Source organism: Lissotriton helveticus, chromosome 12 (assembly GCF_964261635.1).
Source record: "Lissotriton helveticus chromosome 12, aLisHel1.1, whole genome shotgun sequence".
NCBI classification, from domain to species: domain Eukaryota; kingdom Metazoa; phylum Chordata; class Amphibia; order Caudata; family Salamandridae; genus Lissotriton; species Lissotriton helveticus.
The window spans coordinates 301934901-301958859 of NC_136073.1; the positions used below are offsets into that span (position 1 = coordinate 301934901).

At 46.0% G+C, this 23959-nt stretch overlaps 1 protein-coding gene across 7 annotated transcripts in view; it reads right to left on the bottom strand.

The window, feature by feature from the left end:
- Positions 1–23959, bottom strand: part of LOC144799146 (uncharacterized) — a 224904-nt gene that overhangs the window by 169221 nt on the left and 31724 nt on the right. For 4 of the 7 annotated variants that reach the window (XM_078670362.1, XM_078670363.1, XM_078670359.1 and 1 more), the window contains exons 2-3: positions 9618–9688; positions 9200–9232 (exon numbers count right to left, since the gene is read on the bottom strand). In XM_078670362.1, the coding sequence (XP_078526488.1) occupies positions 9200–9232; positions 9618–9679 (95 nt within the window). In that variant the 5' untranslated portion in view covers positions 9680–9688. The remainder of the gene's footprint in view (positions 1–9199; positions 9233–9617; positions 9689–23959) is intronic. The other 3 variants (XM_078670361.1, XM_078670364.1, XM_078670360.1) reach the window with 1 other exon arrangement.

Consider the following 23959-nt stretch of genomic DNA (forward strand, 5'->3'; position numbering starts at 1 on the left):
ACCTGTGCCACGAGTGTGCGTATCGCGCTTGGCTGAGACTTGGAGACAGTTCGGACACGGGGCTTTCCTCTTGTCTGTTTGCTGGTTTGGTGGCCTCCTCCCGAGTTGAGCCCTTCTTTTTGGTGTACTTTTGATCCTGAGTTTTGGGTGTTTGGCCCGTCGACCCTGGTGGCTTGTCCCGTGACGCATCTTCAAAATGGCGGGCAGAGGGGACAGAGAAACGCGCAAGACGAAAACACCTCTGCGCGGAGCGCCGGTTCAGACGAACGTCATGGACCGTTATACACAATCTAAGGGGTCCCCCGGAGCTGCCCTACCTGGCCACAGTACGGCGTCTGAACGAATTTTGGAAGAGTCGGCGGAGCCTTCCCTACAGGATATCATGGGCGCCATCTCGGGAGTGAGGGAATCCACCGGCCTTCAGTACGAGGCCTTGGCCCACAAACTTGACACCGTGGCCATTGAGGTGAATCTGATTCGTGCTGATCTCGGCAAGACGAATGAGAGGGTGCAGTCATTGGATATTAAATCATCTAGCCTCACGAAAGACGTCTCGGAGCTCCAGACAGAGGTTGGGAATCTTCGTCGGGTGAACGACTTCATGACCCGACGCCTGGAGGATTTTGAAAACAGGGCACGTCGCTGCAATGTTCGCCTGGTTGGTGTACCGGAAAACCCTGAACCCCACTCTGTTGATCTCCTGGTTGAGGGTCTGATTTTAAACCATCTTGCCCCCTCCGGGCTTACCAAATTTTTCACGGTTGAACGCGCACATCGTGTCCCGGGGGGCAAAGTTAAGCCGGGTGCTCCGCCAAGGCCTATTGTGGCTAAACTGTTTCATTATAGGGATCGGGACGCTATCCTGCAGGCCTCACGGGTGAAGGGCCCGGTGGCCTTCGAGAATGCCACAGTGAACTTCTACCCGGACTTCTCCCAACAGGTTCAAAGACAACGGATGGAGTTTCGTGGTGCTAAGAAACGTCTTCGAGATCGGGGTCTACGCTATGCTATGCTTTTCCCCACCAGACTTCGTGTCGAGTATAATGAGCGTACTCTGTTCTTTGATAGACCGGATGCTGTTAATGACTGGCTGGACTCCTTGCCTGACCGTCCTCCTGAGACTGAGTCTGCCGCTCACCCTGGTGGTGCCGAAGGTGGTGTGGAGATCTGATTGTTTGACTCTGATGTCTCGTTTTGAATACGTTCCCAGGAGTGGTGGCCGGCGTACCTCTGCAATGTGATTATTTATTTTTTGTGTGTTGATTCTTGCTCTTACTGTAGTCTGGGGGCGGGTGGAACGGAGACCTTTCCTCCTCCGGGGTCTTTGTGTAGACTAGGGGTTATGGGGCGACAGGCACACTGCAGGTTGGGGTGGCTCTTTAGCTTTTTGCAGGGGTGCAGGGTGGGGGGTGTTTCCTTTCAGCTTGGGGGAGGGGGGATGGGAAGTTCTTATTTTTTTGTGTGTTGTTTTCAAGGCGAATTGCTTCTGTCTTTACTGATGTTTCTGATGTCTAGCTCTTGGATGGGGGGTCCTGGCTCGGGTGGGTGGGATGGAGGGTAGGGGGTTGAAATTTGTTTCCTGGAACGTTAATGGCCTGGGAGATCGCATCAAGCGCAGTGTGGTGTTGAAATATATAAGACGTTTGTCACCGGACGTTGTTTTCCTGCAAGAGACCCATTTGATTGGGAATGTATGTAATGCAATGAATAGATGGGGCTACAGCCTTGTGGCACACTCGGGGTTTACTTCAGGATCCAGGGGTGTGGGTATCCTTGTTCGTAACTCCCTCCCTCTGGCGATAGATGAGGTGATTCGGGATGATCGTGGGAGATATATTGTTCTGGTGGGTAGATATGAGGGCCGCACCCTGTCCCTCTTTAATGTTTATGTCCCCCCAGGCTTGCAAACTGCTACTTTCACTGATTTAGGCCGTGTCTTGTTGGACCTTCCTGATAGTGTACTCTTTCTTGCCGGTGACTTTAATTCAGTGCTTTCTGGCCTTCACGATCGCCATCCCCCCAGGGATACCCCGCATGCCCAGCGTTGGTTGGGTGGGTTTTTGGATACTTTTGGCCTTGTGGACTGCTGGCGATTGTTACATCCTACTCCGCTTCAATACACTTTTCACTCTGGTGCCCATGGTAGCCTATCTCGGCTAGATTATTTCCTGATGCCCGCTGCCCAGTCGTCGGCGGTCCGTGAGATTATACATTTGCCAAGGGGCATCTCTGACCACTCGCTGCTCTGGCTTCGTTTTGAGGTTGGGATAGAGGCAGTGGGCCGAGTGGCTCCCATTAACCCATGGTATCTCTCCTCCCCTGAGACTCGTGCCCTCTTGCTCAAGTCCATAGATGCTTATTTCCTGGAAAACGAGGGGTCGGTCCCTTCGGCGGTGTCCCTGTGGGAAGCCTTCAAAACTGTGATTCGTGGACAGGCCCTTTCTTTGATTGTTGAAGCTAAGAAAGCCGGGAAGAGGGAGGTAGTGGACCTCGAGGGGGAAATTTCTGCCTTGGAGGACGAGTTGGGATCTGGTGTCACGCCTGAGAAACTTCATGCCCTGGGTCTAAAACAGTTTGCATATAAATCCCTAGTTACTGACGCTGCAAAAGTGATGTTTCGTGAGCAACAAGGCAGATTGTATGATGTTGGTGATAAGGCGGGTAAACTCCTGGCGTGGTTGGACAAGAAAGAAAGAGCTAATCGTGTGGTGCCTGTGATTCAGTCTGCGAGTGGTGAGAATGTGATTGATCCGATCGCCATTGTAGATCGTTTTGCGGAACATTTCCGTGTTGTGTATGCTCCTGTGTCTGTGAGGGATGTGGCTGACTCTCGCCTCCTTTTGCGTGATATTGCATTGCCCTGTGTCTCTGATTTGGACCGTATCGCTTTGGACTCCCCCTTTACGGTTGATGAAATAGCTACTGCCATTCGTTCGCTCCGTTCGGGCAAGGCGTTGGGTCCCAATGGTTTGCCTATTGAGTTGTACAAGTTGCGACCCGATAAAATGGCGCCATATCTCCGCGATATGTTTTTGGAATCACGTGAGCGTAACCTCCTTCCCTATGATCAGCGTTTGGCGACGATAGTCGTCATCCCTAAAGACGGTAAACCTCGCGACCTTTGTTCCTCATATAGACCCATCTCCCTGTTAAATGTTGAACCCAAGGTTCTGGCGAAACTTTTGGCGACCCGACTCCTATCGGTTCTTGGGGACTTAGTTCATCCGGATCAATCTGGTTTTATCCCGCATCGCAACACTGCTTTGAATCTACGTCGTCTTCACGGCGTGATAGCGAGGGCGGGGCTACTGACTGAACCGGCCATTTTGGCGTCCTTGGATGCCTCCATGGCCTTTGATACTGTGGAGTGGCCTTATTTATGGGCGACTCTTGAGAAATTCGGTTTCGGGTGCGAGTTTATTAGCTGGATTAAGTTATTGTATGCGGAACCTTTGGCGCAGGTTGTTGTGAATGGTAGGGTGTCTGCTCCCTTCCCCCTGGGCAGGGGCACCCGCCAGGGTTGCCCCTTGTCCCCGCTACTGTTTGCGCTCGCCCTTGAGCCGTTGGCGGCCTGGCTCCGCTGGGAACCGTCCCTTAAAGGGATCCGTTGGGCCCCGGACTTCGAGGACCGAGTCTCGCTCTATGCGGACGATATCCTCTTGTATCTTACCTCCCCTCGTAAGTCTTTATCTGTTTTATTTGACGTGCTTGTGTCCTTTGGTGCTAACTCGGGCCTCGTAATCAATTGGACCAAGTCCTGTGTGTATGTTTTGTCTGGTGTCTTGCCTCCATTACCGAGCAGGCTCCCTCTTCAGGTGGCCCGGGATGGTTTCAAATACTTGGGAGTTTTCGTTACTCTGGACTCGTCTCTTCGCTTTGATCGTAATCTCCTTCCTCCGTTGCTTCGACTGCGTTTGGACGTTGCTCGTTGGCGCAGGCTTCCCTTGTCTCCCCTTGGTCGGGCAGCCCTGTTTAAGATGATGTCGTTACCGAGGTTTCTTTACGCTCTCCAGAATTATTATGATCCTGTCCCTCAGTCCTATTTTCGGGAGATTGAGACCCTTCAGAGACAACTTGTCTGGGATGGACGCCCGCGTATTGCTCTTGCTAAGCTTTCCATTCCTTGGTATGACGGTGGCATTGCACTCCCCGATATTAAGAGGTATTATTGGGCCTCACACTTGTCCGCTATCAACCACATCATGTTCTCGCCGGGTAGTAATCCGGCGTTTGAGATGGATAGACTTCAGCTTCCGAGAGGTGACTTTAACAGAGTGCTTTACTCTCGCCCTGCTGGGCGCCATCTTGTGGGTCCTACGTCGATTGCTTTGGCGGTGTGGCGGGCCGCGACTCGGAGCCTGGGCTGGGAGGATCGCTTGACGTTAGCCACGCCGCTTTATGCTTCCGAACGTCTGGGCGGTCTTTGGTCTACCAAGGGTTTCGATCGCTGGGACATGATTGGAATTTCTAAAGTGGGAGATGTGTATTCCAAGGGCTCTGTGCGAACATTTCAGGCCCTCCAGGCTGAATATGGCTTGAGTGGTCGGGAATTCTTTCGATACCTACAGGTTAGGCACGCCTTGACCGCTGTATTTGCTCCTGGTGAGATTCCGCCTGATTCTTCCCCCCTTGAAGACCGTGTCCTTGACGGACATCTTCCTGACAGCACTATCTCCCTGATTTATAAGAAACTGATTAATAATCGGACTGATCTGTTGGTCCGACTTCGGGAGGCGTGGGTTCGTGATGGTTTGGAGCTTGATGACGAGGATTGGCAGTCGGCCCTCTCTTCTCCTAAAGAGGTGGCTATCCCGGCTCGTCTCCGTTTGGTCCAATTGAAGATCCTTCATCGGGTGTATGTTACGGGACCTCGTTTGCTTGTGATGGGTTTTTCTTCCGATGGGTTGTGTAAGCGTGGATGTGGTTTGAGTGCGACTTTCCTACATATTCTTTGGGAATGCCCGATGGTGGTTGCTTACTGGACGGCTGTGCTTGAGGTTATGGCTGTGGTGACAGGGGTGTCCTTGTGTCCGGAACCTCGTCGTTGTCTTTTGAATGTCTGGGAGCCCACTGACTGCTCGGTGGCCCAGACTAGGTGGGCCACCCTGGGTTATATGGTTGCGAAGCGAGATATTGCTCAACTTTGGGGGGCCTCCAAGCCCCCTGAACTATCGAAATGGGAAGACAACATGGATTGGTCTATGTTCCGTGAGAAGACTGTCTACGTGGCTAGGGGCAGACCCAGGGCATGGACTAAGGTGTGGGGTCAATGGAATGATTATCGTGGTGCCATCTGTACTCCTCCCCTTGTGGATGACATTGAGCTTTCCCGGTCTCCTTAGGCGAGCGTTCTTGGAACCTTGCATATAGGGGTTGTGCTGGTTTTCCGGCTCCCCCCCCCCTTCTTTTTCTCCTTCGTGCCCCGTCCCCCCCCCCCATCCGGGCTCTTTGGAGCTTATAGCTTTGATTCCATTTTTGTTGCTGTCCCCTCCCGTCCTTTGGGCTGACCTTCAGTAATACACTTTCGCCTTTTTTGTGTGTCTGTTCTTTTTTATAAAACAAACTCTGTTTTTGTTCTGTATATTATATGGAGTATTGCATTGACGATTGATCGTTACCGCTACGGCAGTGTATATAGTGTATTTTCTCCTCCTTAGCGGCTGGCCCGTGTGGTTGTAGGCCCATCCTTGTATTTTATTGCATACTCAAATAAAGGTTTATAAAAAAAAAAAAAAAAAAAAAAAAAAAAAAAAACAATACTGCATGATTACAATATTATAAAAGAAAAGTATGTAAGATACATAACCATGCCACTAAATGTTTATCTTTTTGTTTTTTTTTAACAACAAAAATAGGTGAAATGACCTGAGGATGTACATTAACAGTAATAAGTTTATACGGCTGCAATGGGGGGGGGGCATATAATTGATAATGTCGGCACCCTAGGGATTCACAGATGATGCATGAGAGCGAACAAGTTGACTTTGTACCAATTCTTGCTTCTCCATCATGGTACCAATCGTAATGTGAGGCTTATAAAGTTAATAAAATATATGACAAAAAAGAGAAGAAAAAAAAAAAAATAAATAAATAAAAATACCCACATTTTCCTCACATTTCAGAGATGGGAAGTTCTGGAATTTGTGGAGAACCACAAACGTTCTTCTACCCTTCTTTGTATGCTTTCTATGCAAACCCAAAGTGCTCGGTAGTTTGGTCGAGCAGCCTTAGGCCTAACACTGAGGAGTGCAAGACATTTCTTATACACACAGTGATTAATAAATGACAAAAAAAAAAAAAAAGGAGCCACACCAATTTTAGAAAAATACGCTTCTTTTTAGGTTTATTTTAAGACCAAGATCAACATTCAAAAATGTGTACGTTTTCATGAGAAATACTTTTCATGACGTTAACCTATGGGAAGAAAACAAGAAACCAGTTTTGTAGGTAAGTAAACGACTTACAAATCCAGTCTTCAGGGTTTCAGGTCAACAGAAGGCAAGGTTCAAGTTAGCACCAATACTGCACCACCAGCGACACATGGGTGGCATGGTGCAGAGGTCAAATTCGGAGTCGGTGCCCAATGTTACCCAATAAAGACTGGGGGCGATTTAAGATGCGCTGTTTACAGGTAGGTAAAAGCAGTGTGTGTGTGTGGTGGGGGGGTGAAATCTCCAGGGGTTTAGGCAAGCTCTGGGTGGGCCACACGGCATCACCAAACCAAATGTTTTAAACAAACCATGGCGATGACAGCAGGCCCACTGACTTTAATGCTGTAATACAGAGAAACACCAATAGGCACAAATGCAATTTGCAATCATAAGCACATATAAGTAAGGTCCATTGGATTTTTCAGTGTTTGAGTTCTAGTAAGCGGAGTTGCAGAAAACAAAAAGCAAGTAAGTCAACCTTATATAGGTTCAACACCAAAGTCAAAAGCAAGCACCACATGAACCCATGTCATACACAGTTCACCCTAGAAAGAAAAATACTGGCTGCTGCCTTTTGTGTAAAACAGTACTACTTTCCCCTGAGCCTCCGCACGATAACAGTTGTTTTGTTGGTATTGCTCCAATCTTTCTGATGGATAGCTAAAGGCCTTAAGGGTGTGTAAATCAAAGTAATAACCACCCTTTGTTGGTTAAACTTGCAGGTGCATGTGAGAGAAAGGGCATGCATGTACATTTTGCGAAAACAACTTCAAAATGTTATACCGTTACTGCTGAAAAGTAGCTCAGACACCTCACCTACAGCTGGGGAAGCCCCATGAGCCTAGAAAGGATTCTAAAAATGACAGTACAATATAAACATACAGCAAATGAAAACCCCGCAATTATCCTACTTCGACTGTAAAAAATTTTTTTTTTACAAAAAGGAGTAAATGCTGGCATACAAGCATGTAAATAAGTAACCCTTTTGCTGCTAGCCCCCCCCCCCCACCCCAACAGATAAGCTTTTTTTAAGGCTATTTGGGGTACTTCACACTCCGGATAGCAGTGCCAGTTTTCTCTTCTTCATCAAAGTGGCATCAACAAACAGTTTGATGTGCTAAAGTCCCCAGCTTTCAGGAACATACAAAGTTGAATCAAAAAACGGATTTTTTTACACCATTTTTGGCATTTTTCAAATTGGTAGCCCATATTTTCTATTTTTTGTGCTTTCAACATACTTCCAATTTATGGTGCAAACCAGTGTGGAACCAATGGGTGATCCAGGAAAGCAATAGATTTCTGAAAAGTAGAAAAAAATGCAGAATTCTGCAAGGGGTGATGTGTAGATAAAAAACGGAGTGGCACCATACCATGGTTTTGATTGTGTATGGAGCATGGGCCAATTCATACACTGCTTACATTTAGGCCTAGTGCCCGCAATAGGTAGGGGCCCTAAACTCAACATGGATGTATCACGTTTTGTACACTCAAAACTAACCAGCCTTTTCCAAAGTGGGTAGTTATGGGATTTAGGCCCGTGCTCAACCTAGCAAGTTTATTGTTTAAAACTAGACACCTATGGGAATCCATGGGACGTGCGTGGTTCTCACCAGATTGGTTTATCCAGAATCGCTTGCAAACATCAAACTTTGACAAAAAAATAAAAATACCCACATTTTCCTCACATTTCAGAGATGGGAAGTTCTGGAATTTGTGGAGAACCACAAACTTTCTTCTACCCGGCAGTCCCCCCAAGTATTCTAATGAAAATGGTAACTCACCTGTGAGGGTAGGCCTCCTTCCCGCAACAGTAAACAGCCCAAAATGCAACATGGATACATCACATATTTCTACCCAAAACAAATGTGATTTTGCAAAGTGGGTAGCTGTGGATTTTGGACCCTAGCTCAGCCAGATCTATGGAAGCCTAGCAACTCTGTAAATTTTTTAAAACTAGCCTGGTGAGTCACAGGTGATATGCCACGCAACAAGCATGGCTAATTTGAGTCTCATGAAGCGGCTCTCATTGACCCTGGTTTGATTTGTGCCTGTCGAGGGCATTAGGCCAAGGCACACAAGAGGGGTAGAAGTTTTTCAAGACAAGTGGGGAACGCAGGGCGGTAGGAATTTTGTGGAAATGTGCAGTTTTAGGCAAAGTTTGAGGTTTGCAGGGCATTATGCGCAAGAAAACTTTGTGGGATCCACGGGTGGCGTGCCACCCTAGATGTCTAGTTTTCAGAAATGTCTGGGTTTGGTAGGTTTCCCCAGCTGGCAGCTGACTTGCGCCTAAAAAGTGCTGCCGTTCAGGATAAAACTTGGATGATTTTGGAACTTAGTTCAACTCTGCGACCCATATGAATACAATGAAAATGTTTTAAAAAAAATACAAAATCAGAATTGCCCATCTTGTCAAAAAGACGGGGATCCTTTAGTCCACAGGGCTCATATTGGAGATGGAGGCTAGGCTCAATGTGCAGGCAGGCCACCCCCATGCCTTATAGCAATAAAATAAAAAAATAAAAACCTTGCATATGTCTACTGGGCTTTTTGCCCCTCCCACCAGGACAGATTGGTGTTTTAGACTTCTTATCTACCCTGTGGGGAAGGGGACCACAGAAAGTCTGTTGCTGGTCATTTGAGGGACAAGGTTAAGCACAACACGTGGGGGGGGGCAGGAATAATTCCTGGTGTCAAGTAGGTTATCTAGGCGCTCGTGTAAGGCTGTACTAAGTATTATTTTAAATCGCGGCTGGATCTCAGACACTTACTCAAGAAGCCGTGGAATCCATCCAGGTCTAGGCCTGAAATGAAAGAAACAAATATGGCGTATGTCAAGCACTGCTTCAAGCTTCAGTTCAGGAACACAACTACTGTGGAGATTAGGCTATTACAAGTATATGACAATCATTTCAAGCATCAAATTTCTAGTTTGAGATAACAAAAACAAGATGGAGCAAGAAATAGACATCCACATCCTCAATTTTGCAACTTTTTAAAAAGAATTCTTCACAAAGTAAGCACATAACGAAACTGCACGCCATGGGACTGTGGCATTGTTTCATGCATAGTGCTTTATCAGTGTATAGAAATAGGAAGAATAATTTTTATTTTATAATGAAAAGGCCAAAATAGTTATGGATACAAATTGATATAACACATTAAAATCATCAAACATGGATTACTCACCTTTTCTCCACGGCAGGTGGCTTTTGAGTCCGTCCCCGAGTGACCTTTACCCAGGAAGACATTGTAAACCCCTAAAGAGAAGGAACATAACAAATGGTATCTTCATTGATGTAGTAAGTGGCAAAAGACAGCTCTCGCTTCTGGTATGCAAAGGACTAAGAAGTTGAGGACTGCATACATAAGTACTCTAGACATAGCATTGTCCAAAATGTACATACCACCCAATCAGTAACATACATAATTTACGAGAGGCGTGCTTTTTATGCCTGATAAACGCATGGATTAATATACAGTAGACCATAACAATTTAGTATGGCTGGTACCTTCAGTACGGACAGTTTGACTTCAGGTTATCTGGTGTCACTGTGCAGGATATTTACTAGTAGAAAGGTCAGAGGTGGGGCAGACTTGCTGAGGGAGCTTAAGAGTGCTTGTATATTGGCAAATACTTTACTCACTACAATTTTACCATGACAACTTGTCCACTACCCCACAGCTACATTAGCAATCTTAAACTAACAGATTATTCAAGCAAGTTAAATTAGTAACCCTTACATTTAAAAGCTGCTTTGGTACTCACAATGCAGTTTAACAAAACACCCAAAGCTAGATTGACATGGGGTTACAAAAAATGTACTCGAGACTAGTGCAGTACAGGCTTTAAGGATTCCGAAGTTGTAGGGGATTTCACCTGGCAACCTAATTACCAATGCTGTTCATTGAAAAGATAAAACTTAGCATTCTATCTTAGCAATCGTTACGAAGGGAGCAGTCTTTTTGGGCAACTTTGCCATATTTTCTCTAATTTCAAAGAAACTTCTATGTGACCACAGTTGTGTGATAAAGCAAACATGCACTTTTAGTTAGCTGTAAGCGCAACTAGCAGACAACCTTTGCAGGAGACACTAACAAAGTCTTGCATATGGAACAATTTGCATTCTTCAGTGGGTCTCTTTTCTATAATTTCATATACATTAACAAATGTTCATTTGTACGTCAACCATTAATCTGCGAAAAACTGTTCTAGTGACGCATCACAATCATATTCAATGTTTACCGGTCGCTGTTTAAGCCCTGTCTGGCACAGATGGGATACTGTGTGGCACACTGAATGCAATTGCTCAAGTTGCTTTTATTACTTTGCAATTCATTTGTGTAGATTCCAGAGGAGTCCGATCTGATCCATTTAATTACACGTAATCACCACACGTCATGGTGATATAAAGAGGTTTTTTAAGGTTTCACCTATAGACAGCTTGGGAAACCTATTGCTTCCAAAACACCTTGTACTTAATGCGAGCTTTGGACCAGCCCGTGCCCATGACTGAATGGCTTTTTTTATGTTATCAATCTCAGTTGCGAGGCTGTTTTTGGATTCCACAGCTTTCCTATCTAGTCGTGTGTTTGTCGCACCAAAAAGTATTTCGGTCTCAAGAGTGCCAACTGTGAGTTGTATCCTTCCACGCATACTTGAGGGAGCTCTTGTTTAGATGGAGTCGACCAAGAAGCGCAGCTGTCTGGCTGCAAAATAAACACTGTGGCCGTACCAGGAGCTTACCAGGGACGTTGCGCCTGCCAACTGCATAAAATTGGTTGGCTTTTATGTTACTGTCATTTGCCTGCTTCTATTCCTGTCCCAGCATGCCAATCTTGTGTTTGTCCCTCCCATGGAGCATACCTGCTTTTCAGTCTTTTGATTGGCTGGATAGAATGCTTTCACTGCTTGCTTTTCTATCACTTTTCTCTTTGGGTTAAGAACTTCATTAGACTGCATGTGCACTCCAGCTGTCTCAAGTAGTTCTTCCTTGCACTCTGTGTTGCTCTAGGCTTCTTTCTCCCCTCAATGTTGCGCTCGCCCTAGTCTACTTCGCAGTTGCTCTCGCCTATGTACTTATCTCCACAATTCATGTAGTTCTCACCCGCTTTCTAGCTTCTCTCCACCCACACCCTCCTCTCACCTGTTTCTTCTCCTCTCAATCGCCTACCTTTGGTGCTTCTGTCCCACACACTGCTTCCCTCCACCACCATACTGCTTTCTTATTCCACCCCAGCCATGTGTTGCTCATCCCATCCATGCTAAATAAAGCTTACTTGCCACATACATTTTTATATTTACTGATCCAACAACAAATGTTCTGTTCGTCCATTGCTTCTTTTATGCTACACACATTTGTTTATTTTAATTCTCTAAGCAGTGTGATCATTTGCCGATTGTGTAACCACTCCATTAGAAACAATTGTTCTTTTATCCCCTCATCATTTTGTAGGCATGTGCGATGCACACACCTTAAAATTGTAATATCACTGCATCACTTTCATTTGCCATGCTGCACAATACAGCAAGGGTAAAAACCACAGACAAATCCAATAGGTCCAAAAGGTAAGGCATACTGGTTTTGGAAAATGCTTACATCTTTACTTCTGGAACTGAAATGCTACATATCCAACGTTAGCAAGACTGTAAATTGAACTTCTATTGGCGATTACTTACTAGTCTTAGCCTACAGTCTAGATAAACAGGATGTGATTCCTAACATGCACTGGCAAAGCCAAAACATTATGACTCTACAAATGCTTTTTGCCATTGCTAAGCAAAAACAGCTAGGATCTATGTACACGTGGTACAATGGAGGCGCACCTACGTATAACACTGGGTGCCTCCAACATAAGGACATCCTCACATGTGGCTGTCATTTTGGGCCAAGGATAATTATGTATGTGGCATGTGAGGCATGCTCCATGCATTCGAACACAATGCAGCAGCCATCTGCTTTATTTTTTATTTTTTAACAGTTGTAAGAAATGCAGCAGCTGAACACCCCCCCCCCCCAACAAACCGTAAAAATTAGTGCTGAAAGCAAAAGAATATTAGTTCTAATCAAAAGGATGGTAAAGAATATATGCTCAGGGGGTGGGACACACAAGAGGAAGGAAAGCCATAAAATAAGAAGCAAGCAAATAAGATTTACAAGAAGTCCAACAAAGGATAATTAATTGTAGAGCAGCTTTGCTATTATAATCAACATATCTTTTCACCAACAGAAAGATAAGGCAACACCACTGCAAAAACATGTTTTTCCTTGTAATAATGGATTTAATACGCTAATCACATCAATAAACCTTCTGCTGCACAATTTGATTTAAAACATACCCACTGAGAGAGCGCTCTCATTGCCTTAATTGAGTGGATAAGTCATAGTCTGGTGGCAGCTACAGCACAAGCATTTGCAATGCAATAGGTCTCGCTTTTGCGAGAGTTTAAGGTATTGGCATTGTAAAGGACAATGCCTTTTATGTCTGTTTTGCAAACCAACATACATAAAAGGTATTGTAATGCCAATACATCAAACTTTATCCAATTCGAGACCACTTTAATGGTGGCCGCGCCCCTTTCTTTAGATGCTGCTTGCTGTATTCAGGTTACAGCAAGCCTGGTCTAAAGAAAGGGGCGTGGCCACCATTAACATGAAAGCAACGCATGGTGTGCTTTTACACAAAACAAACCATTTGTTTGTGAAGTTCAAACTTTTTTTTTTTGTTAAATCGCCCAATGTCGTGCTTTCAGTTTAATGGCGGCAGCGCCCCTTTGTTTAGTCAAGGCTAGCGGTAACCTGAATACGGCAAGCAATGTCTAAAGAAAGGGGCGTGGTGCCTTCACTGAACGAAAGAAAAAAGGGGTCTGCATCGTTGCCGCTATACTTGAAGCAGACCACGCTGCAAAAGTAAAAGTAAATAAAGTGGAGCCACTTTAGTTAAAGCGGACCGTGATTACTAATTAAAATTAGTGCTCCCTGTTTTATGGCATTTATTTTTTCAACATTTCCGTCTGGTTAACATATGCCAACATTTAAGGAAATCCCATCCGCTACTGTGGTGCGATAGCGCGCTGCCTTCGGAGCCTTCCTCCGATCCTGCCAGCTGTTTTCTCTCCTTTGATTTTCCCCCGATTGAGCACGTGTTGCGCTTTAGTATTTCCCCGTAGTCAGGAGTCTTAGCGGTGCCTTCACCGATCGCGGGGAGGCGCACGTCAGGCCTTCACGGGCACTCAGCGTGCGTCTCCAGGGCGAGCGCGCGTCTTTCCACGCACGCAGCCCTTCCTGATTGCCGGAACAGACGCCTTGCCCCGGGCTGAACAGGGGAGCATTCGCAGCACGCAGGGAGCCAGATCGGGCCATTTTTTCTTTCAGAAAAGGCAGCGCTTTTGTTATAAGAGATCTTGCATTTGCCTCATGCATTAGCCCTTGCAGTTTCAAAACCTTGAGAAGGAAGGTTAATTTTTGGAACCCCTACACTGCTTCAGTAGGGGTTTTTTCTCCCTCAATTAGTCCTAGAGTGGGACTATTTGACTTCAGGTGCAATCATTGACTTTGGTATTGTTTTTTCTGGTTCCTAGGCCCGGCTTTACCCCCACCCGACACCCTACTATTCAGGGTTGAATTGTGCTTCTCTGGGGACTGTTGAGTGGAATTTTCATATTCTGTTACGATCATGGATGAATGAGATTTCTACCAGGAGGAAGTTGCTGCGTGTGAGGATCAGGGCGATGAGGAGCATTATGAGGAAGAGGACATGAAGGACATTATTGATAAAAAATTAGACGCCAAGTTGGAAAAGGCCCCATCTTCCACCCTGTTGCCCCTAGCTAAGAAATTGGAGCTTCTGGTCCCTCCCAAAACTCCCACTTCCCCCTCTGGGCCCCCTGTTGCCCTGGGTCTCCCTTTGACTGAGCCCTCCGGCCCCTCCTGGCCTCACGTCCATACATACTCCTTTACAAGTCTACGGAAACCGCCAAAGATGGCGCTCCTGTCCCTCCCCAGTCCTCTATTCCCATTCTGGATACCACTACAGACACTGATACTGGCACAGATTCCTCAGAGACCAGGCCTCGCAAGTGTGTGAAAACGTGTAAACACACTTCCTCTCCTGTTCAACGTTCTCCCTTCATGTTCGATCCCTCAGACATAGTCCATCTTAGATCCTCGGACTGGGTTTCCTCTCCTGTTCAACGTTCTCCCTTCATGTTCGATCCCTCAGACATAGTCCATCTTAGATCCTCGGACTGGGTTCCTTCCCCCGCGGTGGCCGACTATTTCCAGACCCACCTGCGTAAAGGTTTTGAAAAAGAGATTCGGGCTCGCCTGAAGTCAGAATGCCCCCGCCCAGACTTAGCCCACAAGGTGGCTCTCACTCCCAACATAGATACCTCGATGACCACCTTCTTAAAAAAGTATAAAAAAAGACCCTAAAAAGGGGATTGACCGTGCCCTTCGGGCGTGCCAAGATAAGGTCCTGGACCTTTCGGGCCCTTTAGCAAAGATTCTTGAATTGGCCCTCCAGACTCAGGAGACAGGGGCCGCCATCTACCCCGAGGTCCTGGCTGGTTGAGCGCAAAGGGCAATCTGCATGCTTGAGAACGCTAATTGCGCCTTGGCTTCTGAAAGGGGGAAGTCCGTCTTGCTCAGGATTGATCCATAGTTGGTGGAATTGGACTCATCTGAACCGGGCCCCTTGGCAGAGGGCCAACTTTATAAGCACTTTTGCTTCCCTTGACAAGTCTCAAGCTTCTTTGAAGAGAGTGCTACACCAGGTCTCTGGTAGGGCCGGGCGTGGCAGAGGACGCTCGACCGGCCGCTACTCGAACCCAAGCCCTCAGAGAGGATACGCCCTCAGGCGTGGCAGAGGTTACACCCAGGAACCTGAGCAGGCTGGTTTCTACCCCTCCAGATCGCGCAGCTACAGAGGTCACTTCAACCGGGGGTGTCAACCGTGGATATAATAATTTTGACTCCCAGTCCTCTGGTAAGTCCTTTGTGTCCAGTGATTCCCCCTAGGGGGCAGGTTGTTACATTTTGTGGTCAGTTGGACAAATCTCACTTCAGATGTTTGGGTCCTTCAGACCGTCCAGGGTTATCAGATAGAGCTGTTGGATTGTCCCCGTCAGGTGTTGCCCCCTCGCCTTCTTTTTTCCCCCTTCTAGAACAAAATTTTTTAGACTCCGAACTGGAAGAACTTTTGGCCAAACAGGCTATTGCCGAGGGACCCTTCATCCCCGAAGGCTTTTGCAGCTACGTCTTTTTGGTTCAGAAGAAAGGCGGAGGTCAACGCCTAGTATTGAACTTAAGAGATTTCAATCCTTATATAGTCTATCGACATTTCAAGATGGAGGACATCCATCTTTTGAGAGATCTCCTACTGGATAAGGACTGGATGGTCCAGCTGGACTTGAAAGATGCCTACCTTACAGTGCCAATTTGCCCCTTGCATCAAACATTTTCAGTTTCTTTGGAAAGGGCGGTGGTACTGGTATCGCACTCTCCCCTTTGGTCTTTCATCGGCCCAGTGGTTCTTCACCAAACTCCTGAAGCCAGTTGTTTCCAGTCTCTGGGAAATGGGGGTGCGCCTCATTGTTAAAAATACACAGACAGATACTGCAGAGATAATCAAAACTTGCCATCCGATAGAAACACCCACACAACAACCTACTAGTATACCTCACATATTGGACGCGGGAATAACCAGACCCAAACACATAAACGGGGATGCTATAAATTTCAGCTCGCAAACCTGTAAGACTTACAAAGCTATGCTATCCGCTATTAAAGATGAGAAACCTGCTGTGCCGATCAGAAAAATGGCTTGCCAGAATGGAGGTCCTTCAGGTTACCTCGAGGGAAACACAAATTAAACACAGGTCCACCCCCATGGGGGTATCGAACAGAATTTACCGTGTACGCTCTCAACTCAACTATCTGTCAAATAGTGAACTTTTATCCATTTTATCGTCATATGAACCTTCTCCCACTGTTCATAATAAACTGGAGAAAATCACATCCAAACAATCACAACGAATGGGGACAGAACCTCTAAGTCCAAAGTAAGAGGGCTTAATGCCAACAACCTTAAGAATGTGCCCTTAGAGCCGGTTGAGTGTCTCGGCTAGGATAAATGATCAGGAACACCTGCGGTGTATATTACTAAACTGTCGCTCAGCAAATAAACACGCAGCTGACATAGCAGACATCATTCTAAGCCATGAAGTAGACGTTACCATCTTAACTGAAACATGGCTATCGGACTCGTCCTCGCCATGTTTAGACCTGTTAGTCCCACCGAACTACCACATCATTACACAGGACAGAAAGGAAGGTAGGGGTGGAGGTATCGCTTGTATTCACAGATCAGACATCTCCATCACAAAAATTCATGCTGACGCATTAGAGTCTTGTGAATATATGGACATGTCCCTTAGAACAGCTGATAACCAAAACTGTAAACTCCATGCACTCTACCACCCCCCAGGTACAAATACCAAATTCATAGACCAGCTAATAGAAATCATTACCACCAACTCTAACCCGCAGTCTAATGAGATCTTCTTAGGAGACTTTAATATTCATTGGGAAGACCAGATAGATAGTCAAATCACAATCCTTAAAACCTTCCTGGTAGAGCAATCGTTAATACAAGGATGTCTTCTCCCCACCCACTCTAAAGGATCCACTTTAGATTGGAGCATAGCTAAAGAGAAAGCGATAGAGAACATTGTAATCACACCATGTGATTGGTCAGATCATCATATAATCACATTCGAAATTCCAGTCAAAAAAATCAAATCTTCTGCACAAGCGGTTAAACCAAACAAAATGGATCAGGGACACTTGAGGAATCAATATGGAAAACATAACCGCACGCTGTACATTAGATTTGCAAGTTCCCAAATGCATGGTTGACGTCAATGATCTCACTCTGCATTATAACAAATCCATATCAAATATTCGAGGACATAGCCCCATTAAAACTGAAAAGGTCCACTGACAGTCAAAAACCCGTGGTTCAATGATGCCCTTAATGAAGAAAGAAGATCAATGAGACTATCAGAACGCAAATGGCGACAACACCCGTCCTCGCCCCACCTATCCCTTCGGAGACAATCGAGGAAGGCTTACAATAAAAGCATCATTAAATTAAAAAAAAAGAATTTTTCAGAAAAGAACTGGATAATGCAGTAAATAGACCCAGGAAACTTTTTGATCTACTTAAAGAACAATCTAACAAATCAGCTAAAGTAGCACCAGCCATCTCCATAAACAGCCTAAATAGTGAAGATTTCTCAATCTTTTTGCAGATAAAGCTAACGCTATGGAGAAGGAACTAAAACAAGCATTTACAATGCAATGGTTTCGCCTTTGGAAAAGTTAGAGCTATTGGCATTATAAATGACAAATTGTATTTATGTGTTGGTTTTGAACACAGATAAATAAATGGCATTGTCATTTACATTGCCATTAGCTTAATCTCTCGCAAATGTGAGACCTATTGTACCCTACAGACGAGCTCAGCAGACAACAATTACTACCACACACACCCCCAGAGCCACACACACACCCCCAGAGCCACCTTGAACCACTGCAGATTCACCACAAAGTATCTCAGTTGAAGTGAATGCCCACCCTTGGGGGAATTAGCAGGGCCTGGAAGACCCAACCCGACATACAACTCACAACATCAGAGGCCCAATTCCCACAGGCCACAATCTGAGGACAGGAAAAAAAAGAAGGCACCGTGGTCATCCCTGGCCTACCTGGGAGGGTAGCATGGCCATCGGACTCGGCAGGTTTCTTCCTCAGATATAAAGGGGCAAAAAAAGCCCAGCAGATCACTAAGCAACCAAGAAAGAAGCGTCTAATTTCTGGTGGGGACAGACTAGCAAGAAGAATTCTGAACAAAGTGGAGCATTCATGACATGCACAAAAGTAACAAAAATCTAAAGCATAAGAGCAGACAAAAAACACTGTGGAAGCCGGCGATGACCCCATAAGCGGTACCTCCTGAAGGATCGTCGGGGAGACGAGATGCAAGCCGGCTCCAGTGGAGCTGATGGGTCTAAACGCCCTGCTCAAAACACCCGCGGTCCCGCCGCGTGGAACTAAGTGCTGGTGAGAACGGGAATCTATGCAGAATAAACCCATCACGGGAGAGAAGGGGGGTTTTCCTGTTAAAAGTGAAAATAAACTCAAGGCCGCTGCCATACCATGACGAGCAGGTCATGCAGCGAAAAGCACCCGCCACTCACTTCTGGAGACAGCTCTGTAAATGTGTAAATGCCCGGAGACACGGGAGCCCTGATCAATCCAATTATAACACACACTGCAAAAATACCTAAGGTCTTACACAAGAGCACACGTTACAAGCGGCGCCGGGCTTTGCAGCGGGAAGCTGCCCTGCAAGCCTCGACATGTCTGCGCCATTCCAGCTCCGTGTGGACAGCCTGGAATGCCAGCCTCCCGGCACTGCCCTTTCCACTCACCACAGCCTGGCACCGAGGTGGCACCTTCTGATATTAGTTCAAGTTAAGATGTGACTATTAAACAAAGCACTTGTGCAAACCGTGGGTCTCAGTCTGGCAACAGCTATGAAGAAATATTCGTAGGCGCCCTCCCGTCTAACTTTCACACACGGGGGAACCGGTTTCTCCGGTTTGTGTGTGGTGTGTGTGCTTCGCTTACCATTGCTCGTTCGTATACAACAGCCACACATACTCACTCCACTGTAAATATCAACGGACTTGGCAGACTGCTGCTTCAAGGAGCCCTGGGCTAGCGAGCTGCTTGGAAACGGGAAGACGGGCTTCACCAGGGCATAACACGCAAGCAGGTCTCCCTATCTTAACAATGCGTGTAACAACTTCGATTTACGTTCTTTACACGGATGCTTTACACGGGCTTAAGGGGGAGGGGCGGACAGCGGGATACACAAAGACACGGACAGCGGGATACACAAAGACACGGACAGCGGGAGGGGGAACGGACAGCGGGATACAACCATACGGGACCAGGACGATTTTAGCAATGAGTAAAAACATCCACGTAAAAAATTTTTTTAAAAAAAAAGTACACGTCCACAGCCGCATGACGTAGCGAAAAGCCTAAAAATCGCCGGAACGCCCACGAATCTGCTCGCAGAATGACTAGCAGATGTCTCTTCCAATGGCTAGCCTCCATTTATGGAGCTAGCCAATGGAAAGAGAGGGCGGAACACCACACACATACTGTACACATAAGATTTCACCTGCGCCGAAAAGCTGCGCGGGGCGCAGCTTTCGACAGGCGAAACCTAAAAAGCAGCCAAAGACATGGAAAGTAGGAAGGATATGGATGATGAATAATTGGTTCAACAAGAATTAACGAAACCCAAAAACAATGCAAGATGGTCAGGTTTTAAAGCGGTCGGTGAATTAGACATTTCAAAGATCATGTCGACCACTAAACCCAACAACCACTATAACCAGGGCTCGACAAATTCACTCGACCGCTCGCATTTGCGAGTGAGATTGATTAAGGACGAGCTATTTTTAGGTCCTACTCGCCCTTTCTTGCGAGTAGGAATACAAACTTGACACTTGACCTCTGCCTCTGAAAGCAGAGGAAATGTGACAAGATAGGAAGATTTAAAGGCATCTTTATTGCTCACAAAGTAAATGAACAATAAAAATGCTTTTAAATCTTGTTAACTTGTCACATTTGCTCAGTTTTCAGAGTTTGAGGTCAAGTTCATTTAAGTTAGGTCGAGGAGATTTTGTAGTTTACTAGACCTGCAGGTCTAGAGCATTTTTTATGATTCGTCGAGCCCTGTATAACGATCCCCTTCCAGCAAAGGGTTGGTCCACATTTAACCACCTGTTAATCCCAGTTTGGACTAAGATCATAAATGCCTCACTGTCACAAGGACAAATCCCGGCCTGCCTTAAAACAGGACAAGTCACTCCTCTGTTAAAAAACCAAACAGAGAACCCCTCGGTTCCAAACAATTTCAGACCTGTAACTAACATTCCCATGTTAGCCAAAGTACTGGAAAAATGTGTCCAACAACAATTGAGTCTACACATTTCCGAATTCAATCTGCTAAATGTTTGCCAATCGGGCTTCCGTCCAAACCATAGCACAGAAACTGCAATTTTGCACATCGTAGATGACGCATTGCTGGCTCTTGACCACAATGAAACCTGCCTCTTAATCTTACTGGACCTGTCGTCTGCGTTCGACACAGTGAACTATGCCAAAATTCTAATTCGGTTGGAAAACAGAATGGGCCTAGAGGGTACAGTCCTCAATTGGTTCAGCTCCTTTCTTGAGAACAGATCCCAAAAATTCATTGTTAACCAAACCCTTTCTGGCCCAACCAATAATACAATCTGAGTTCCTCAAGGATCAATGCTTTCGCCAGCGCTATTCAATCTATACGTTGAACCACTCACGGAAATATTACAAATAGCAAATATTGCTTTCCACATGTATGCAGATGACACTCCGTTGTACATCAAGGTTGTATCAACAGAAGAGATAAAGACAATGAACCATGCACTATCAAGAACCCTCCAATGGCTAACCAAGAATCACCTGAAACTAAACCCTCAGAAAACCAAATTCCTACTGATTTCACCGCAGAAAAGCAAATTAAAGACAGCGGAATGGGTCAACCTTATCACTGCTCTAAATTGTTCTCTAAAGATTGTCGACTCTACCAAATCACTGGGAATTACTCTAGATAAAACCCTGAGCATGTCAGCACATATCAATACAATAGCAAAAAAACGCCCAGTTAAATTTAAACAGACCTTAAAACTGCAGTTCAAGCTATGGTCATCTCAAGGATCGAATACGGATGCACTACCCTGGCTGGGCTCCCCAAAATCACAACAGCCCCTTTGAAAGCCTGTCTTAATGCAGCCACAAGGCTGATTGTGGGATCCAAAAAATTCGACCATATCTCCCCTCACCTGAAAATGCTACTGGCTGCCTTTCGAAGCAAGAATTCAATTCAAGTTGGCATGCATCACCCATAATGCAATCCATCACAAAACTCCAGGTTACCTGGCTCAGAAACTTACTCTTTCCGGAGTGAACCGACCCTCCAGAAGCAAAACAGACTTACTTCTGAAACCGGCTCGCTTCCGCAAGAAAAAGACTTATGACCGAGCATTCTCAGGAGCTGCACCGAGAATTTGGAATGCACTCCCACCAAACCTCAGAAGAATCACATCCATAGCAACCTTCAAAAAGGAAGCAAAATCATACTATATGAGCAAATTTCTCCCATAAGACTGATTGGACGACTGCTTGTCTATAAACTGCTCACTTGCATTCATTGCTCCGCTATCCGTGGTTTGGTACAAAGTTTATCTTGTTATTTAGCGGTGCCTTGGTCATTTAACTACTAACTGGATATATGTTTATATGCTATTCTGAAGTGTGGAACAGTAATGACTGGTTTTGTCCTCTAATGTTCTGGTTTTATCCACTAATGTACTTGTTTTGCTGAAACACTACTGTAAAGCGTTCTGATACCCTACATTGGGCGTTCGCGCTATAGAAAACACTAAATAAATAAATAAAATGTTAATTCTGGCGCAGGACCGGAATCTTCTCACACACTTGGAGTGGACGATGTCCCGGTTACAGAATCTGGGTGGTCTCATCCACACCAAGAAGTCATTGATGGTACTGAGCCAACAGATTGAGTCTTATCAGGAATCCCAGAAACTATCTCTGCCCAACTCCTCCTTCCAGTCAGCAAAATCAGGTCCATAAAGAGGGAGATCAGATGCACTATGTCCAAACAAATGATTTCCCGGAGAGTTCTGGCAAGAATTGTGGGGCTTCTTGTCTCGTCGATCCAAGCCATATTTCCGGGTCCCTTGCATTACAGGGCCCTTCAAAGACTCAAGATCTTTTACATTCAAAAGAAGTTCCACTATGACCATCACATACCCTTATCCCTGAAAGTTCAAGAGGAGCTTCATTGGTGGTTGGAGCACATGACTGCCTGGAATGGGCGAGCAATCTTCGGCATTGCCCCGGACGTGGTTGTCGAATCCTACGCCAGCCAATGGGGATGGGGCACTCGATGTGGAGAAGACGAACTAAAGTTGCACATAAATTGCCTAGAGTTGCTGGCAGGGTCCTTTGCCATCAGATCTATCTCACCCCTGAAGAGCAATTGTTGCATCCTTCTTCGAATGGACAGTGTCTCAGCGGTGAGATATATCAATCAACTAGGGGGGACGAGATCCTGTATGCTAGTCAACATAGTGAAGGAATTCTGACATTTATGCCTGGATCATAAGATCTCCGTTGTGGCAGAATACCTTCTGGGGAAGCTCAATCAAGTAGCGGACTGGAACTCCAGATTCCTCAGATTTTGGCGACTGGAAGCTTCACCCCTCTCTTTTTGCTTAGATCATGGATATGCGAGACCCATGCCAGATAGACCTGTTTGCCTCGCGCCTCAATGCCCAACTTCACCTGTTCTTCAATTGAAGACCGAATCCGATGGCAATGGGAACGGACGCGTTCCTTCACCATTGGAGGCATCAGAGGAACATTGCCTTACCTCAGTTTGCTCTGATCCCGAGGGTGGCAGCCTTTGTCCGTCGACAGAGAGCTTCATTAGTGTTGGTGACACCGTTGTGGAAGACTCAGTCGTGGTTTCCCACACTATTGGAGTTATCTGTGGATCTTCCGTTCCAACTTCCGGTGTTCCCGACTTCTCCAGGACCCAGTGGGAGCTGGTCACCCACTGGTCCTGCAGAATCAGCTAACGCTGATGGTGTGGACGCTCTCAGGAGACATGAGAGCATTGCAGGCCTTTCACAGGCGCTGCAAACTTTATGCAACAGGCTTGGGCTCCTTCCACCCGAAAGCGATATTCAGCTTCCTGGAAGAGATGGATGGGTTGGTGCCTTAAACGGCAGGTGGATACCGTTGGATCAGATGTGACTGGGATTTTGAACTTCCTGTCTGAATGTGTAGAGTCAGGCCTTGCTTACAGATCAGTTAATAATTTCAGGTCTGCTATTTCTGCAGGTCACAATCATGTTGATGGTAAACCCGTGGGGATGCATCCTCTGGTTTGTAAATTACTTAAGGGTGTTCCAGTGGCTAATCCTCCTCGTCCCAGGTATTCGACTTTATGGGATTTCTCCAAGGTTCTTTCCCTTCTGGAATCCTGGCCAGATAACGCTGATCAGTCTCTAAAGCAACTTTCTGTCAAACTTACCATGTTGCTATGCCTCATTTCCTGCCGGAGAGTGTCCTATGTTCGAGCCTTAGACCTGGCTGGTAGGATGTTTTCTCCACAGGGTGTCTCTTTTGTGATCACGAGACGGATAAAGATTTCGTCACGTTCAGTGGTGTATCCTTCTTTCCCTCATAATAACAAGTTGTGTGCATTACAATGCCTGAAATGTTATGAAGAACAACAAGAATTTTAGATTCTTTTAAGTACGCGGAGGCGAGGATTATCCCACCAGTGGGGACAGTTTATTCAACTGTTAAGTTGTTGAA